At 39.0% G+C, this 21,241-nt stretch overlaps 1 protein-coding gene across 4 annotated transcripts in view; it reads left to right on the forward strand.

Moving 5' to 3' along the window:
* The window catches only part of CA10 (carbonic anhydrase 10 (inactive)), a 120,589-nt gene that overhangs the window by 88,004 nt on the left and 11,344 nt on the right, over positions 1-21,241 (forward strand). For all 4 annotated transcript variants that reach the window (XM_015880345.3, XM_015880346.3, XM_032448264.2 and 1 more), the window contains exon 5: positions 6,307-6,492. In XM_015880345.3, the coding sequence (XP_015735831.2) occupies positions 6,307-6,492 (186 nt within the window). The remainder of the gene's footprint in view (positions 1-6,306; positions 6,493-21,241) is intronic.

Genomic DNA, 21,241 nt, shown 5'->3' on the forward strand with positions numbered 1-21,241 from the left:
CTGTCCAGTCACAGAAGCCAGTTTTTCTGCTTGCTTGTCTCAATAACTCAGTTTTAATTTAGAAATCTAGAGAAAGCTCTGGGATCTAATTCATCTGCTACACTTGGTTTAAAAGTATTTGGAATATTTTAGATGAATGAGAGCAGTAAACATAAACACACACGCAGCAATTATTAAGCGAGTCACCATAAATTTTGCTGCATCTGCTTTAGACTTCACAGATACTAACAGGGAAAAATCATCGCATTAATGTAGTAGTGGAAATGTAATAAAGTGCTTTATTATCCCTAGAAGGCAGCATGCGGCAAATAGGCTCTGTGGGGTATTACCAATGTCCTAGGAGCAGTTCCACTCCTTCCTATCCATGGCATGTAATTATCTCAGGCTAACTATGACCCTGCAGGTCCCCTATTAAAGTTATATTTTTGTTACAGAACGGTGTATACATTATTGAAGAGCATTATTTTGATCACTGAGAAATTGACATATTGTGCTCATTAGCCAGTAAGCCTGAATATTTAATTTATGAAGTTTGTTTCAAGATTTCTCAGATCAGTCACTTAAAGGGAGTAAACAGGAGAACTGCAGCCCAGTGAAGGGGAGGCATTTGTACTGGCTGTAGGGCCTTAAAAAACGTGTGTCATGTCACATTCTGAGACATGCCACATGACATTCAGCAGGTAAATGAGTTAATTAGACTCATTAACATCATCTCCTTTTCAAAACTTTTCAACAAATAAGACAAAAAAAGTTATTTTAATCTTTGTCCTTCTCTCTTACATTTTCCCATGCATGCCTTTCCCATCAGATGTTGTGACAGTGGGGTCTGCTGTTCCTCAAAGCTCAGTAATTATGTCGCAGCTCCCCCAGTACACAGTACTGGATCAAAAATCTGGTACTTCCTTATCTTTAATTTTCTCCCCACACCAGTTTTTTTTGTTCAGAGATACAGAGCTGTGCTGCACTTGGTGTGCTGCTCCTTCTTTTCTGTCCCGCTGCTCCAACCACCCTTTCTGAACCTAATGACACAGAGTAAGGCTGTGTCACAAACCAAACCCAGCTAACAAACTATTTCAGTTTTAGTTTTCTGCATGGCTGTGGAAGTTCTCCTGGCAGAGGTGATGGCCAAGTGGGATGGGTCAACAGTGCTCTCTGCTGGCAGCAGGGAAAGGCTGCAAGAAACAGCTGCAATCTAAAGTACAAGGCATGAATTACTTTGAATGTATATCTATGGCGAGATATTTTAATGCAAATGTATAGAAGATCATGATTTAGAAGGTCAAGAAGCAACTTGTTTATCACAAACATAATTTTGCAGATGTTGCTATGCTCACAGTGTTTCAGTGGTTTCCTTATAGAAGGCTACATAAGTAGAGTTTCAAGATGAAGGCAGAGAAAAAGTATTACGAAGAATGAATATTCAAACGTACACAGGTTTACCAAATGTGCTTGAATGCTCCACAGGAAAAAAAGAAAAAAACTGTTTAAAAACAAAGTATTAATGTTGTTATATGTGTGTACAGAAACACAGCAGGGCAAGGAATGAGCTCTCTCAGTCTTCTCTGGTAGTTCAGACAGTAGAACAGTTGTTTCCTACTTAATACTAATCTCTCGTTTAAGAGACGACTTTAAAAAATAGTTCTATCTTTTCAAACAACTCTTACGTATCTCCCAAGAACAAAACTGGGATGTCCTCTTTCTACTTTCTAGTGTAGGTTCCCTATTAACAACTGATAGAAAATCAAGGCAGCAGCATGAAACTAATTCTAAAACCAACCAGATGCCATAAGCACACTATTAAGAAAATGTACGTTCTTGTATGACCACTGCTTTGAAGGAAAGGAAGGTAATTCTGCAATGCAGAGAACCAAGCAGAGTGCCTTAGAGGGTTACATCTGGATTTCTTGTTCAGTGTGATGCTCAGTCATGGTCCCTGAAGTCAGATTCCAAAACACATACATGTCCTGAAGCCTACGGAAGCTCTGTTTTCCAGTTCTAAAGAAGTCTCTGCTTTGTACCAGATACATACAAGGGATGTACTACAGCACGGTCATTCCAAATCAATGAGAACAATATTTCATATTGCTGAACAAGGTCTGGTCAAGATACTATGAGCAACAGCAACAACAGCAACAACAAAATCATTAAGAGAAATGGCTTTGCTTGGAGTACTCAGAAAAACATTATTTGTTTTGCTGCTGTGCTTAGAAACTCAGACTGAGGTGACCTGAGCTACAGCACAGGGTACTGCATGGGAATGGGACAATCCTGTGTAAGACTGGAAGAAAACCAAACACTCTGCTGTAAATGCTTACATATCCTGGTGAGCCTGAAGACAGATGCATATTTGCTTTGCATTTATGAAGCTCTTTGAGTCCCTTAAGTGGCAGATGCTACTTCATTCTTAGTATTGGTATTTTCATGTTTCCATGGAACAGAATCTGGTCTGTGGTCACTGGGACATCTACTGCTCTTTCTGTGTTGATAAGCAATGGCAGGAAGCAAAGGCAATGACAAAGCAAGTGCTATTAACAGCTCAGGTGCTGTTAGTGGGGCAGAAAGCCCATTGTTCCTGGAGCCTGCAGAGCTACAAGAACATAAGACTTCAAGGGGAGGATATGGAAGCCATGCGGTGGATGATAAAAGAGTGGTTATTGCAGGATGTAAAACTAAGGCATTACAACATCTTCAGAACACCCTTCAATACTTAGTGATTTGCTTCCCTACACAGTGCTAGGCTTTCTTTGGATTGTATCTATTTTCATCCCAAAGAAAAAAACAGCTAAAACCCCAGATAAGATCCAAGGACACCACAGCAGGCAGCCATACACAATTGATTTTCTTGCTTCCTTACATTCAGTGCTGCTCCGCTGACAGGTACTGATACAAGTGAAAAAATATTCTTGGAACTGATCTTCAGACCACTGTTACCTGAATAAATCCAAAATGCTGAGAGACTATTTCACCATTTTGTAAAGGCCCTCAGGAAGCAGAGAGCTGCTGGAGAATGGTGACAATGAGCCACCGACAGAGCACGGGATGAAGGGCACAGAATCCAGCTCAGCTCCCTCACCTTTCCTCTTGCAATCCCTGCCTGTGATACTGGCACAGCTTTACCCCAAAACATGCTTCATTTTCTGATGCTTTTCCAGCACAGCCTTTTGAAGGCAGTTTTATCACAGACTGTAATGTAGTGATACAGAACATGAAAGTTATGACAAATATTTAGTTCAGGACCAGTTTGGGAAGAAAAGAGTAAGCAATCAAGATATGCGGTTAACAAGGACACGATGGAATGCTTCCCTAACTGCAGGGCTAAAGAGCAATATCTTCTGTGCTTCTGCTGACCTTATATTCTACAGCCAAGCAGCAGAATTTGGACTTTTTGTGATTGTAGGGCTAACAAGTTACACACAGATAAATGAGCAGCCCGATCTCACTTAGAAATGCAGCACTGCATTTATTAGTGTGCCTGTGTGGCTGACTTGCATCAAGATAAAGAGAGAATAATGCTGCTGGGGAATTACGTGCACAAAGCTCTGTGAAGCAAGAATTAAAATGAATGAGATTAAATAGAAAATAACACATCAGGAATATGTTAATAATTTAATTAAAGTCTACCGAAGTTGAAATATTGCACAATTAAGGTTGAAGCCCATCAACATTCTCTGTTCTACTTGGGGATTTTGCCATAGGTAAAATTACCAGTTCAGAAACATTTCTCAGCGTTTGAGGAAAATTGGGTCAACTGAGCGTGGTGGGATCATTCACTTTGAAAATGGTGGATGGAGCTGTTTTCTCAGACTTTTAAGGATGCTTTAATACATTCGTTTCGCACAGCCTTACTCCTGCCCGTCAGAGCCCTCCTAACACCTATTCTTTAGCAGGGCACGCAGCAGACAGAGAACGCTGCTACAAAAACACACACAACTTCACAGTCCACAAAACCAAGCAAAGTTCTACGATTCACCATCACTTTAAAGGCTGGAACGTTAGAAAGTCTCCAGAAATTAAAAATAAAATTCCCTAGCAGTTCCATCTTTCATTCATATGTAATCTGAGCAAATGGCAAATGCAAGACACTTTTGTTCTTGTAGTGATCAAATGTCCTTAATAGAAATGCCGTTAAAAGCCTCAGTGGTAGAGAAGAAACAGCACAGAGATGTCAGAGGCCATTTGCCCAGGATCTGGATTGCAATATGTGGCTCTTCCCATGTGCACACACTCAGAAAAAGGGAACCAATGCCTTAAAAATGCTGAAGAAATGACATCACATTTTTGCTATTGAATGTCTTGAATTTTGTCCTTCCTGGTGACATGTCCATATGCCTGTGTGCGAGGTTCTTATGGTTTCAGTTCAGGTGTTCAGCCCTCGCTGCAGGTAGGAAATGAGGTATGTCAGATACTTCAGCTCATTACTGGTATTTTTTATCTGCAGTTATGTAGGGAAATCCTGTTTTAAAATGGTCAATACAATCTCATTACAAGCACTGCCTCTTTATGAAGGAGAAAATGAGAAAGACAAATGTTACTCCTGCTCATGATTTCTCTCTTATCACTTCCCCTCTCTGCTGTACAGAGAGTTATTTCATTCATATTAGAGGTTATTTGGGTCACTTTTACCTAAAGAGAGAAAATAATGGTAACCTAATTTGAGATTGGTGGCAATTTAAGTAAGAAAATGGATTCAGAATATTTTGCACTGTTGCTAAATTTAACTGAGCGCTCAGTGAAGTGTGAGCTTTCGGATGTGAATGAGGCTTTCAACCATTTCCCCCTATTTGTTTTTCAACAGCATTTCTTAGTCATTGTTAGCAATTCCATCTCACCCATCCACAACGTACTGAAACTGCTTCCAATAACCTGACCTTTCACATATTAAACTAAACTTGGTATTTAATTATTTGGCATGCAAAGCCAAGCAGAAAACTAAGGAGCAGTTACAAATAGAATCATTGTGTCTTGTTGGAGATGAATAGGAATGTCTGGGTTTATTGCTTTCCTAAAACCATTTGAAACTGTTTGTTTGGAATTGGAATAAACACAATACAGATGACGTATATCAAAGTTGAAAGTAACCACGACAGTCAAAACCTGCTTCATCTCATTCATTTGGTTGCATCGCACAGTCTGTGCAGTAGAATTTTTTTACAACACACTGTGCAACAAAGGAGGTCATCTAAATTCTGTAATTACTATTACAGATAAAATGACACTGCAGCAATGTTAATTACTATAGTACTGATGTAATATAGGATATAATACATAATAGTCATGTCTTTAATTTTAAATTGAAGTGCAACAAAGCATATTATTGCTATCCTTCCTCTTCTTAATGTAAATGAATGCTATTCAAGTGTAGCATTTGCATCCACGCAGAACATTCTTAAATAAATCACTCTTCTACTTTAAGTCAAGCTGGCATATTTCACTTTTCAGTGACGTGTAAGTTAAGGAACCTCTTGCTGTGGGAACTTCTCCTGTGACAGGAGTAAATGTGACAGAATTATATTCCATATGAAAAGAAGATTTCTACAATCGTTTTCTTTTTCATTACATAAAATATCAGTCAGTTTTTAAATGAAATGTACCATTCAGTCCTTTTAAAAATAAAGCTGAATCTCAAAGATCATTACAGCTACTTGATGTGTAGTAAGAACTGGAGATACTCATCAAACCATAAGTAATTTTGTACCACTATGGCCAAAACATCTGGCACCTGTAAAAGCAGAATATCCAGAACAAAGAGCCTTGCAGAAGAGGACAGTGAATGGTTTTACCTGCAGTATCAGAATGAGCAGGGCTTCCTGTTCTATGAATAATTACCTCTCTGCTTTTGCAGCACCTTTACTTTTACTTTTGGATAACTGTTATGAATATCGAAAGAAGAAAAAACGAGTTAAATTTCAGATTTGTTCAAGTGTACTTAAATAATTTCTGCCAGTTGAAATGTCCCCATTTGCAGTGGAGAAATTTAGTAATGAAGTCATTACTCAGCGACTACTCAGAAATATTCTAAAAGCCTGCGTATTTAAGAGTATAGCAGTCACAGCCATTGTGCTAACCACGTGCCCCTGGGCAGAACATCTACATATGGATTTACAGAAATGCTATAATGTACAGTGTAAAATCCACACATTTAAAGTATGTCCTCAAGTTGTATATTTCATCACACAGCAATAACAAGATACAATGCTGCATTTAAATGAAGACATGTAGGATGCAAAAACTTGCATTTTGTGTAATCGGTCTCAAGGAATTACAAATGATATTGAAAAAACACTTTTTATCCCCTATTTTGTTTAGGTCAGCGGGACAATGTACAATACAGGGAGACATGTTTCTCTACGATTAGACAAAGAGCATTTGGTCAACATCTCTGGAGGGCCGATGACGTACAGCCACCGCTTAGAGGAAATCCGGTTACACTTCGGCAGTGAAGACAGCCAGGGATCAGAGCACCTTCTCAATGGACAGGCGTTCTCTGGGGAGGTACGTCAGCATGTTCCGGATGACAAATGAACCATCATGACATGGTACACTTTTCATTTCCACCTGAAGGTATTTGCAAACCAATTTGCAGCAAAAGAACTGTTTCCCTTAATCCAGTTTGGAATTCAGCTTTTGTATTATTTTTGTTCCCAGCACATGCATGGCTAAACACGTGAGTCGTATTTAGAAAGGAACAGTTTAACTGCACTTGTGGACACCTTGTATTCACGAATACACTGCTTACAAGGCAATCAAATATGCCTTGGTGGATCCTTTAGCAGCCAAAACCTCTTCCTTAACAAATAAGGCAATGCTTTGGAATAACCACAGGGATTAATTATAAAGATACTCAGTGAATATCCTGTTACCTTTCTTTTGGAAGATCAAAATGAATAGTTTTTTCACAGTAAATAACTTTGTTGGGGAAGAGTGAATTACCATCTGCAACATGTATCACAGATTCTGGTGATCAGATAGTTAACGAGTGTTATTTTCTTTGGTGTTGTGCAGCAGCAGTTATTGAAGAGTAGGACATTAACTGTAGGACTGTCAAATGATGTTATAACTGATGGCAATTATGTGCTTTGAAAAGCTTCACAGATACATAACATAACCAGCAGCAGCTTTTTCACAAAATTACTTGTGTTTTACACAACTGAGTTGTGGTAGCCTTGTTCAAATTCTGTGATAACTGGGCATAAAATGTACTACTCCTTTGAGAGACAAAAGAAAGAAAACAGAGGTGGGAGAATGAGGTTAGAAGTTCTGAAACACCACCTTCTACTACTTCATTTTCCACATGGAATCAGGGAAATTTTACATGAGGAGGGATCTTTGAATGATAGTGAAGGATTATTTATCAGAGAGATCAGTGTTGCAAATCCAACTTCTGATATTTTTAGAAGCAGGACTGACAGATAAACAGCCTGTGAGAAGCATCAGGCCAGCTGAAATAATTTAATCCAGTCTGCTGAAGAATTAGAACAATCTCAACTGCTAAATCAGGAACAGTGATATTGTCACGGAGGCCTTGTGCACACCCCTGATTTGCCTGTGTAGCTCAGGTCTCTGCCTCCTTTTCTGAATGATGGGCCCACTTTTCACAAAAGCCTGTTTTTCCCTACACATTTCTCTGTGCAGTATTTACGTTCCTCAACCCAAGCCTGGTTTTCTGTTTGCTTTTTTTCCCTATTGGATCCTCACTGATGTGAGGCTTTGGGATTCTATCAAGGCTGTTCATCAAAATACAAGGCTGTACATTGTCCTTCCTCAGGAAAGGAACATTAACGCAGCAGGTGATGTCCATTGCCATAGGTCATCTGTATTTTGGAAGTTTTATTGGAAATGATATGGGTCATTTTTAATGTTGCAGCCAGAAGATAAGTTTACTGTATTCCTGTGCCGATTAATGTTGAAAAATAAGCCTCTGAGGGTAGTCCGGATGAGGGAACACATGTCTGGTGGAAGGGTGGTTTAGTAAAATCTCTATAACCTTCAGATTAATGTTCAGCTTCAGAGGAGAAAGTCAATAGGATAATGAATTAAACTGCTAGAGGAATAGAATATAAATCAGGAAGAGGTGGAGGTATTGTCATCACTGCAGCATAAGGAGACTGTTCACGTGAGTAAATCATGATCAGTGGGAGATGAGCACGAGTGTGAGGAGCAGGAATGCACCTCTGTCTGTCCCAGAGACTACAGGTGGGTTTCACCAGCAATGTTACATGACACTTATACACACAAAAGCAGAGTTACAGTTCAAAAGCCACTCTTACTAACATTGGCTGATGTGTTATTCTAAACCAAAATCAAATTCCGTATTTTCTGTTAGGTGGGTTTTATTGCATATTAGGAGAAAAATAGCTGGGAAAAACGTATCAGCACTAATTGACTTTTAACTTCCATAGATTACTGCAACATTTGCATCAGCAGTGCAAGTGGAAATGCTAGGTCATCATCACATCAAATAAACAGAAGACCTTCTCACATCTATTTATGCCAGCATTTTGATTACTGACACTTAGCCCAATACAAATTACTTCAAATCTTTCTGGTATAATTGAGTAGCTTAACATTTCAGACAACAAGCAATACTGAGATCACCCAATTCCTCTACATTAGTAAATGATTTATAGAAAGTGTGTGACTATGCATTGTTAGATATGCATGTACTTGAATATGTCGTATATGATATTAGAGGGCATTATTCTTTAAGCAATCAGTGCAAGCACCAGCTGTGCATGGCAGGAGCTCCCCATCCAATGTTGTGTGGTTGGACTTCAACTCTCAGGTCAGTCAAAGCAAAAACTGGAGAGATTTCTGCAAGTGTTTGCTCATCTATCCCCTAACTCTGAAAGCACTCACACTTCAAGAACTGCCTGAGCAAATTACAAGCTCTATGAAAATGTCAGTTTGTGTTCATGTAGCAACACAACAAAATATCTGCTGCTTGGAATAGTAAATGCTGGATTTCTTAGGTATGGAGTGAAACAGATCCCCTTCAGTAATAAATATATTTTTGCACATGTTTAGTTTTCAGTTACCAACTGTTCTCATTTCTGGAGGGAGGGGGAAGTGGAAGAGAGTGTCAATGTACTGAGAGCACAGTCTGTCACATGCTATAATCTAAATCCCCTCGGTGCCTCAATTTTAAAATCCAGCATCATAAAGCAATAAGGTGGAGTTTTTCTGCTTAGAGTAGCAGCTGTAGGATTTGCTCTTTTAAACCACTGGGACAGTAAAACATTCAGCCCTCTAAACCTCCGGCGTCACTTATAAAGTGTTCACTTTGCCTTATTCCAAATGATTATAATTTGCCTGGGTTGACTTTACTTGCTATTGGATGATTCTTCTTTAATTAAAGAGCAATTTACCTCTGCAGCCAAAAAACTACATTTGTTCTGCAATGGGTTTTATGTTACTTGGGAATGAGTTTTCAATTACACTTCTCATAAACTTTAACTTTTTCCACAAATGTATTTAGCATAACAATCCAGGAAAGGAGGAATCAAACTAATTCCTTACTCAAAATTTCCCACAGCCACATTCCTGGACAAACACAGAGGAAGATAAAAAACAAGCTTATATGAAGTTCTATCCCCTTCACAACTTACAAAAGGAATGAAAAACAGAGAGTGATTATTGCTATCATATTCCTAGACTACAGCATCCGTGGCTATGGGAGCTCAGCCACCCAGTTCTCATTACCTGATGCTTTTTTTCCTACCTAACACACAAATCTGAAACACTCTGACAAAGTTGTATAGGAAGTTTTCCATCAGACTATCAACGCAGCACTTTTTCACTAGACTAAAGCAGCAGAGGAGCATGGATTTCAAATCTGGTTCTAAGATTCTCCAGAAGAAGCAAGAAACAAAGCCCAAACCTTTTTTGCTTTTCTGAGAGAACAAAAAAAAACCAAACTTATGGTAATATACATAAAAGATAAATTGCTGCACTTCTCTGAAATAGGGAATCGTGATTCAGAAAAGGATAAAAGGCTTCTTAGAACCAAATGTACTCCAGCTGTCAAGTGATTTGAGGTTAGAGTTCATCTCTTGCTCTCTTCACATAAAAAACAGGGAAAGGTCAATAAAATATCATAAAAATATGCTTCCAATAAAAGCATAATTAAAATACATAAAGTATTTGCAGAAGTACCCATCATGGGTGAAACTTAAAGCCCTCTATAACACACTTCCCCTTATCAGGAAACCCCTGTACTTCAAATACATAAACAAACAACCAAATTTCTAGTTCTGCATGTTGTGAAATCTCTTTGTTGATTTGAGGATTGTTTCTAAACATCAACATGGCATTGACCTGCAGGGTCAGTTTTTATCTGAAATACAAGTTACTGCACCAAAAGTCAGATTTTTGGCACATATTGTTCCATCTTTAACTTCAGAGTATTGGTCAAAGTGAGTTGTTCCCAGCGAGGTGGGCTAATGGGCAAGCTGGGAAGAAAGGCACCACTGTTGTTTTGAACAGTACAATTCATCTCTGACCATGCTGGTTTTCTGCTTCAGAAAATAGATAGAGCCATAAGAGAGGCAGTAGACAAGAATATTTCTATGTGCATCCAACTCTGCAAATCACAGCCCAACTCTAACGGTTCTGGTTTAAGGCAGAGTTCTCTCCAGGAATCTGGAAGCTCCCAAGCAGTACATACCCAGATCACCCCTCTGACAATCTGCCTCTACCTACAAACAATCCTTTATGCACATTTATAGTCTTGCTGAGGAGAGGGACACCATAGGAAAACCAACAAATTGCTATAAGGTAAGCTAGGGTAATAAAACATTGGGTGTCCAGACTCCTGACTAAATCAGCAGACATGCTGGCAGGAAATCAGGCAGATATCCAACAGCCTGTTTGTTTTTCAGCAAAAGTTCTTTGAAATCCAGTTCCCTTCACAAGGTACTTTGGTTTTGACATGTAAGCATTTTCCAGCAAAACCCTTTTTCAGCAAAAAAAATAAAATAAAATAAAATCCCAGCTAGTTCTGCTTCTGATTACCGCAAGGCCTTATTCTGCGTGAAGCCCAGGGGTGTGTTCTGTCAAGAGGATTTTCACTGTTTGATTTGTAGCTTAGAGCCTCCCTGTCTGCTGTTTCTCAGTTACAAAAGGTGCAATAGAGGAACTGTGCTCCACCCCAACCAGCAGTTATTCCTGAGGGTAATTAAAAAAAAAAAGTCCTATTTATCCTCTCAGATTCTAATGAATGTCGGTTTCATTCTCATAGAATTATCTTTTAGAAACTCAGGCAAACCATGACAGGAAAATTAGCAGGGTTAAAAAAAATAAAACAAAAACTTTTGGAATGGAACTATGAGCATGTCATCATATATGTGAACTTCACAGTCATTTACTCAGAATAAGCCAGAAGAGGGAAAAGTGCTATACTATTCAGACCAATTCCTTTGTTTACAACGAAACAGCCTTCTTTGCTTCTAGTGTGGAAGAACTGATCAGTTTTTTGACCCCACCCATCCTTCACATGATTTGTAAACTCATCAATATTTTGCATGTGGTCATTAAACCACCTCGGGACAGAGCAAAGCGGGTTGATTTTACCAGTGTGTTGCTAGATAGTGTTCTGTATTTGTGCTTTAAACATGGCAGCTTGTATCTCAAAGTGAATGCCCATGATTAAATCTAAAGACCTACATGGTTTAGAATTAAATTTTTTGAAGTGGGAGAAGTCCAGAAAACCAACAGAATTATTGAGTTGTATCTTCTTATATCAGCTTTAAGTTTGTGAAGAGAAAAATAAAAACACAGTGAAGAGCTGGAAGAGACTATCCGTCTCCTTTTAGTTCAGTGCTTTGTTTAGAACTGAGCCTGTACCAGAAATCTAATTCAGGTATGTCTGTCTGGATGTGGTCACTTCATGTTCCCTGTAGGTATTCTGAAAGGCTGATCGCTGCTCACAACAGGCACTAATGATAGCCCTTATAATGCTTTTTGTCAAATGCTTTACGGTCATTAACATGCTCCCCATTAGCCATCAATTACCTTGCAGCATAATTATTTTGCAGATTTTACAAATGGGTGGGCAGAGACAGAGGCTGAGTCAACTGCAGTCACGACGAGGGGCTGTGGCACAGCAAAGACAAAAGCACAACATTTCATGGTGTGTTCAAAGTCCCAGGAATGTTGCGTGCCTGATTTCTCAAAATTAACTCAGGGGTATCTTGAATAGGCAGATCTTGTCAATCTTATTTCTGCAGCAAAAATTAATCACTCCAGTACACCGAAAACTACAGCATCCAAACACATTAATGGATAGTCATACAAATATCCCATCAGATATGCACAACATTCTGGCTATCGGAAACAGAAATTGCCAAACACTGAAGTCAGTCCTGTAGTGAGCATGCCAAGCTAAGTAGATCTCAAAGCACTCTCCTTTGAATTGCAGTGGGGTTATAAGCATTTAACAGTATTAAAAACCACTGAAGCAGTGAGAGTAATTTACAAAGATGCATCTTCAAAGATGAAGGAATGCTGTTATGGTAAATATCTTTTAAAATACTTCTAAATGAGTAGCAATTATTATTTGAAATCATAGTCTCCGATTTATTGAACCATCTAATTTTCTTGACAGAGTTCAAACTAAGATGCTGATTGATTCTGATCAGCAGATTGGTAACTGAAGAGCTGTTTTGTCACATTGCTGTTAATGAAGCAAATCAACTTTTCCTTAATGTGCAGATATTTCACTCCTATACACTATGTTAACCATCTCTGCAGAAAGAGAAACCATCACAGTTTCTACAAAACAAACTGAGCTGTGGTAACAGCAGCAAAACAACAAGAGTTTCCCTTGTGATTTAAATTCTGTTCAAAAATACAAATTCTATGATAAAGGCGGGTCCTGTGCTGCTGTTTTGTATTGGTTTTGTTTATTTCTTATTTAATGCAAACAGCAAATGAACACTGCAGAACTTCAGAAAACAGAGCATTAACTTTGCTGTAATAGTACAGACTGTCTTGTGCTCTGAGGCTCCGAAATGGGACCACAAAGGTTGGGTGTGCACCCAGTGGTTGGTTTGCCTGTACAGTCTTGTTTTGCCTCCCTCTCCACTTTCTCATCAAATCTATTCTCCCTTTATCCTGCCACAAAGAGAGATCAAACAGGTCAAGAAAATTCAGATAGCTTTTTATTGCAACTGTAGCATCATCTCTGCTGAACTGCAGCACCACCCTCTACGCTTAGATTGCACCTTGATGTTGTTCTGCTTGCATGATAAAAAGCTAGAGAACAATATTTTAAACCACGGTTAATATGGGATTATATATAATTCTGTACAACAAAGCTAAAAACACAGATACAGGAACACTGTTTGGCAGCACAAAGATGTGCAATACAGTGACCTGCCTGAGCATCTTGAACTCATATATCTTTGCTTTCAGAAACTCTTGCACAAGCAACCTGTGACATTCTCAGAATGATGCCGACAGCAGAGCAGCAGTGCTGCCCTTTCCCACTGCGATAGCCCCTGAAAAAACAGCAGTCTGTTTTTAGACATATACTCACTAACCTTTTAACACCACTGCGAAAGGAAACTAACGTGTATTTATGGACCGTTTTGCTTCTCTGGGAAACGCACAGTGAGGAATGGCACAGCTGGATAGCAGAGCTAACGTTAGAAGAATGACATATTTTAAGTGACAGGTAGAAATAGGACAGAGAAGGGCAGGGGATAAGCTTGTGTTTACAGAAAGAGGAGAATGCACAGGTCTGAGTATGGGCAAGGAATATGTTGTGAACACGAGGAGTGCATGCTGTATTTATAGGGAGTGTGGAAAGAGCACAGCTAATATGGAATCCTGCCATTATGGGACACATTCAAACTAGCACGTTTCTGGTTATATTTTTAATTCTGCTGGCAGTATCCAAAGGTGGAAGAGGCCAACAAGGCAAAATTTAACTCTATTAAATGGATGGGGACATTTTCAGTTCTGTGCAGAGATACAGACTGACCTGATAAAACTGCCAGTTTCAGCAGAAATTACAGGATAAAAAATAGACAAATTGAAATTTGGACCGGAGCACAAGAGCCAACAGCAGCTTCACACAGTGTGTCTCAGAGCTGGAATGCCCCCAAGTAGTAACAAATGCGTTTTTACGTCTCCTCCTGAGAGTCTTACAGGTTTGGCTTTTTTTCTGGAAATGTCCTAAAAATCTCAACCGTGATGTTCAAGCTCACAATTATTTTTGAGCAAACCCATTTCCCCAGTGGGTTTCTCTCTTTTCATCTGAGGTGAATTTTACTGCTTGACTTCCAGTTCTACCCAGAATGATCTATTAGAGAAACTGTATTATTTTCTTTTTCCTTCTGGAAGGTGTCAGTTTTTTTGAACAAGATCAAATTATCTCCTGTGCTTCAGTATTGAACAAATTTTAATTATTTAAACCTTTGTCCCGGGAAAAAGTCTTCAGGCTGTTTACTGAGAAAACAGCTATTTTTAATGGGATTTGGGAACGTCTTTACCTGAGGAGATCAGGGACCACTGGAGTCAAAATTCTGGCTGTGAGCTGGGCTCAGAATTCAAGGACTTTTTTCATGTCAGAAGAACTTCCTTTTTCCTACACCTTCTTTCTGCTTATGCCTCCTTCTTTATGGGCTTTACAAAGGCTATAGTATTAGAAGCACACAAATTGCAATGCAGTAAAATTTTATATATATTTATATACATAAAAATATATGTATGTAATATATAAATCATATATATTTAAATGAGTTAAAAACCCAAACACATACTATGCAATTATGTTCTATTTATAACAATCAGAAATCAATCTTTTGGTAGATGTCATTCTGGTAATACGTAGTCCCCTCTGCCATAATTTTATATGGGATTCTCTTCTCAGAACAGTCAGCAAATTGGTATTGTTCAAGTATTAATTCACATTATGATTTCTCACATTTAGATTCACTGTTTTTTGCATCGCTGCAAAATAATTTGATGTTTTAGCAAGGTAATGGGGTAAGCACGTTGTTGCTCCATAACTCAAAATCTAAAGACAGCACTTTCTGCGTTTAACTTACAATGCAGCTTCCCCAACAGTCATTACAAACCAGCATATAATCACAACAACAAAATTGTTTACCGCGGTGCAATGAAATCAAATACATGTTTAACGATGTAAGCTTGACCAAGTAATAATGTAATGTAATATATAGAATCAACATTATCTTCAATTAGGTGCCTACAGTGGTTGAGGAGTTCCCAATATTACAGTTCAAGGAGACGAATTTTTATCTGCTCTAATTTTCAGCTCCATTTCATCTGTGCACTAACAGAAAGGTTCTCTTTTGCTGTATGAGAGCCACGGCACAGAATGATGAACACAGCAAAGAAATGAAATAAAGGAAGAGGCAGCAGGTGCAGCATCAGAACTGGTAAAATCTGAAAAAATAATGTTGTGGGGTAAAAATAAGACAAAATCCACAAGAGATACTGCTGGTATTAATAGGTATTTTCTCACACTTCTAACAAAGAGCAAGACCACTCCAGCCACTGTGCCCCAGCGTTTGTAAATATTTGTGCCTGCCTGATTGCATGAGGTTGGAGCAAACCCAAAGCTAAGAGCAGCACTGCACAGCCCAGCACTGCTGCCTGCTGCATGGGGAGAGCAGGATTCACTCCTGAAGGCTCTCCTTATTCCAGCAGTGCTGTGGCAGGTGGAGATGTTGCTGTTGGGGGTGGCCCCCTCTGCAGCTCTTTGCCTTTCATATTCACTTATTAGAAACAGTTACTGAAGGATACAGTGCTGCACTGAGGCAAACTGAAAGCCAGTTATTGCATAGCAGCTGCACCTTTCACAGTCCCTTGCTTAATTCAAATATTATTTCCCTGTGGAAGTGACGCTGCTGAACCCATTCCATTTGTGCTCTTCTAGTGGGAACTGGAGGCATCAAGAAACAGTGGGATCTGCACGGAAGTCACAGACATTCTGAAAGCCGGGCCCTTTGCCAGCAAGAATAAGGAGCTGCTTTCACATGACTGAGGCCAGGCTATCTGCCAGCACTAACTAGTTTACTACACGGACAAAATGAATTTCAGGGCATTTAATTGGATCATCAGCCAAATTCACCTTTTCTAATAGTAGAAAATTCAACAGACTGAAGATTCCTTCAGGAGTTCTGCATTTTGGAGTGTGGCAAATTCCCTAGTTTTCTTTCATTAAGGGAAAATATGTCTGGCCTTTCAGGTATTCCCATGCTGGTACTTTCAGCATTTCAGCTACGTAAATTACCCTGTAAATGAATACAGATTGTGTTTTCTAATGGGAAAAAAACTTTAACTTCTGTCTTCTGATGCGGAAATTCTACTGATACAAATTACAAATGTGACTTTATTGCTGCTCCTTTTCTCACCACCATGATGATCATGAGGCGCATTTTGAGCACTGATGACACTTATGACTCATCTATGTTTTAAGGGAAGGCACATAAAAGGCTTATGTAGCAAATGTAAGATGAATGTAAGAGGAATGTAAATGTAAGATCTCTTCCAGTGAAGAGATCAATTACTGGTTATTAGTTTCCAGGATCATAATGAAACTGATTACATCTGAAAACACACACAGGAAACCCAAAGCAGTCTGCGCTCACAAACTCCCATTCTAAAGAACTCCAATGCGGGCAGATCTGCTTTCAAGGTTAACAATATTGCATTGCAGTTTCACCATCTAGGCTCATTTGCCATTAGCCTAATTTCTAGTTGAAGCACTATTCACTTTGTTATGATGAAGTTAACTGATTTCCAGTCTCCACCCTTTTGTTTGCCTAGCTCTGCATCTCACTACTCCAGCAGCCCACAAACAGACACAGCAATAAGCCTGTTTCTATAGGATCTGCAATTGTTTATTTTACTGGCCTTCAGTTCTTAAATTTCAAAACTTGTGAATAAGTGTAAATTCAGGGCATGTTCACAGCTTTACCTCCCAGCATTTAGATGAGTTTTCAGGTGACTTCCTGTATCTAAACATTTGTGTTGTACAGGCAAAAGAAACTGTGTAGCAGAGGTCACTGGTATTTAGCTTAGACTGGGTGACAATTACCAGTAAGTTTGGAAAAAGGTGACTTCTGTGCTGAAATTTACAACCAGAAAGTTTGAGACAAATAGGAAAGGAGAGGATCTTCTGTTGTCTGTGCAAAGCTGAGGTTTTTATTTGTGGAAGCAGCTCTAAGAGATGACATAAAACAGGAAACTGCAGAAAATGCCTTTAACAAAGAAAACCGCTGTTAGATCCTTGAACTTCAACCAACTGCAGCACAATCAAGGCTAAAGGAAAGGCTTCTGTGATGATGATCTTTCTCTGTTTGTTTGTAAATGGAACTAATCTGCAGTTGTGTGGCTGTACTGAACTGCTCTTACCACTTGGTAACTCTAAGAACCCTTTACAAGGTACCCAGAACAACATGTTCTTATGACAGACAACTGCTGCTGTGTGTAATTTCATGCCCTTCTAATTTATGCTGGGCTGCTGAGTAGTGTTTGCCAATATCCTGCTTTCCTCTACCAGATCTGCAGATAGAGCTGAAAAGCTTACTTTATAACCAGTACTTGGCTTAGAATATAAATTCTAAGTGCCATTTGTCGTCTTTCCTAATGGGTATAATGCCACTCAGTTCATTACCTACAAGATAATTTTGTAGTTGCCTGCCTTAACTGTATTATCTTATGTTCTCATATAATTGATGCATTCTTGTTCTGGCTGTACTCGTTGCTCCTCAACCTAAAATTCACCTTTTATACTACAAATAGGAGAATCTGTTAAGCAGTTTACATAAACAAAAGCCACTTGTACTTCCCTCAGATTTAGAAGCTTCCAATATAACTTATTTCCTGCCTGCAGGGCAGTTCTGTGCCATCTTTCCTCTCAGTCTTTGACTCTACACCTTAAACAGGAAATCCTGGTGTGAAATTTCTTCGAATGGTTTCTAAAAACCTCCCTCTGTAGTATATCATCTCATCTACTGTAGTATTAATGTCCTAAAGGAACGTCAATCATAGTCACGAAGTTTCCTGCAAAAACTATTTTATCCCAAGTTTCTTTTTGTACCTTTTAAGATGATGTGTTATAAATTAACATGAGTCAGTAACACGAATTGAATTTCATAATCTGGCTCTCATTATCCATCTTGGTAGTCCCTGTACTTTCCCTATTGCCATTAAAGTTCAACCTGGGCATCTCACAATATTGTCCCTGGAAAGTGCAGTTATTTTCATTTCAGAGATGGCAAGCTGGACAGAAATGGTTGGCATATTTCCTTAAGGGCAGAGAAGGCAGTTGAAACTGAATTTATGAGGTCACAAGGGAGCAACTAAATCAGTGCAGAAAAAAAAAGTATCAGTAAATCATTCAGAAATATTCCGTAATACTGCCTGTGTGCTTTCACATATCACTTTTAATGAATATACTATTTAAACTATTGGTTGCTACTCCACTAGTTTAAAAACAAACTCTGATTTCCCTGTGTACATATATACCCCCCCTTCTCATTTGTAACCTTAACCCTATTCACTACCTTGACTTCTGGGTATATTGCTATATTGGACATGTTAAGCTTCACCATTATTCCCTTCTGCATTGTAAAGACAAAAGGGAGGATAAGCCTGGGTTTTCAGTAGCCAAATTATAGTAACACATATTTGCCTCCTACTTCACCCATCAATCTGTGCTATTTTTCTTCTCCCGCCCATCATGCCCACTCTTTCAACTAAAATGTAGCTGTGCATGGTACTTCAGCAAGGTGCACAGAGAGCTGTAGTGGCATCACACACTGTTAGGATTGAAATGCAAATGCATTGCTGCAGTGCCTTTGCACAAGCATCCTTTTGACATACTGACAAATGACAAAAAAAAATTCACCATGACTTTGACTTGTAGGAAACAATTTCTGCTGCCTTCTGGACTGGTTGTGAAAGAAATGCACAGTTATCCCAGAAATTCAGAGCACTATTATGTAACTGAATCTCTCAGACTGTGCATTTATACTGAATTCATCATCGTGGTGCTTGAGCATCTGTTGTATTTTAAATGAGAAAACAATTTAAATGTAGTGTTTAGTCAGAAATCCTGCGCAAATCCAGGAATGATGACAGGCTCATCTATGAGCCTTTTTTTCCCCACATTACATCTATTGTCTCGTAAGATGCAGCTTTTATAGATGATGGATTGGGTCAGTACCAAATTATAGCTTGCAGTGAAATTTTACATCAGCCAAGACATAATCAACATTAAACATTTGAGTTTAAGACTTCATTTTGATCCTCACGCAAAGTGAATTGCAGAACAGTGCCATTTATTTATGTTTACCAAGTTCATGCTCACCTGCTAACAATGACTGACAAGAGTGGTTGACTGGCAGGTTGGCCAAAAATACCCCACATTCGGAGCAACCAGCAGCAGAAAGCTGCAGCAATGACTGCCCTGACAGACTCTCTCCCAGTGACACACAGACACATCTTTGTAGCTTTGGGGCTCAGCTTGGGTTTTCCATCACTGCATTTCCTACTATCTGTAAAAGGATGCAAATGATTGTGATGCCTGGAATGGTTCTGGAAATGCTTGGGTAGCAATAATCCATCATCTCTTACACTCCATAGTCAGCCTGAACTGGTACATTTGTACTTTTTGCTATTGTCTGGTGCTTAAAAAAAAAATAAAATAAAAAAAAAAATTAAAAAATCCTCAAGTTTAAAATAATGGCAAAAAAATACCCAATTTTCTTGTTTCCAAACAAATTAAGATGAGTACGTTTTCCTCTGTTAGCAGCCTTATCAGTGCAGGACAGCAGGTCAGCAGCCACACGGCTGTCCTGCTTCAGAGCTGATTCTCACAGACTCTCAGAGAACCATAACACAACCTGCTTGAGCACCTGAGAGCAGGTGCCCAGGAATCTCAAACAATTACCCACTTTTCAACTTCATGCCTGCAACTACAGATAAGTACTTGAAGCCTAGAGGAGCAGATGTTGCTGTTTCAGTGTAAGAGTTACACGCTGAAGATAACACTCAGTGCTAACTACTTACAGGGGAAATCTGGATAAAGCTCAGTGGACTCCATTTGCTAACAGAAGTACTACATGTTAGTTCTTGTTACTAATTGGTCTAATGAAGTATTAGACACCATTTGCTGTTTAAGTGCTAATTCCTAGCATGTAATCATGTCTAGCAAAGTAGATTTCACAGCCAGGTGCAGTTAACTCTGAACTGCATTTCCACTATACAGCACAACAACACACTGCTGTATTTCTCTGTACATGCTTCTATGCTGTTGTCTGCTCATAAGCAGAAGAAAACCAAGCCTCTTTCCCATGTTCTTAGACTTATTCTTTTAAATAAAAGAGAATTATAATCTTTTTTATTTATCTAGGATACGGCTGCTGGAATCGCTATAAACGTGGATGACAAGCCTTTCTATCAAACTGGTGTTTCATAGGCATATCTTTTAAATCGTGAAATAACTGTCAAAAGCAGCAAAGCAAACAACAGCATCAACATTTGTCAGCAACAGCCGAAAGAACCTGAGTTTTGACAACAGTGAACAGTCAGAGGAAGTTATTTAAAATAAATGAGTTTGGCAGTTCTCCTTTATTGCACTAAACTAAGTCTTTTTAATTGACTTCAATCTTAAAAATCACAGTGTTCTGATAAAACACTATGTAAACTGCTGGAAGTCTATGTGGTCAAATAACACTTATTTTACCAATTTAAAAATGATGTAAGAACAACCCATGCTGCTGTGGGCTCAGACATCTGAAATAACAGGACGGGTGGAGAGTTAATTGGGAAGTCTGTGGGTAACGTTGTTTCGGCAGATACTACATTTATTGGTAGAGCACTTTGTGCATGAGAAAAAGATAGTTTCATTTTTCAAAGAGAATTAGCATGAATCTTAATTTCCATTTTCTCGAACAGTTACAGCAGCATTCTTCAGAGCTCACCAACAGCCCAGTTCTCCAGCTGCTACTGTGAACACATGAGCTGAAAGAAACAGGCCACTGAACTCAACCAGAGCTCAAGTTCTTGCCCCTCTTCGGTCCATGACACATTTAAGGCCAGTTCTTAAGGAACACACTATGATGTTCCTCGGTATTTGCCAAAGATAGGAAAGCTGTTGCTTCATCACTGTGTGTTTGTGCAGTGCTGCCACATTGTGATCCAATGAAACAAGACAAATCGGACTGTGGGTTCTGAGGAGCCCAGTTTACGTTCTCACAGATGG

The sequence above is a fragment of the Coturnix japonica genome, chromosome 23 (assembly GCF_054131305.1).
Source record: "Coturnix japonica strain WE chromosome 23, WE-NBRP24, whole genome shotgun sequence".
Lineage (NCBI taxonomy): Eukaryota > Metazoa > Chordata > Aves > Galliformes > Phasianidae > Coturnix > Coturnix japonica.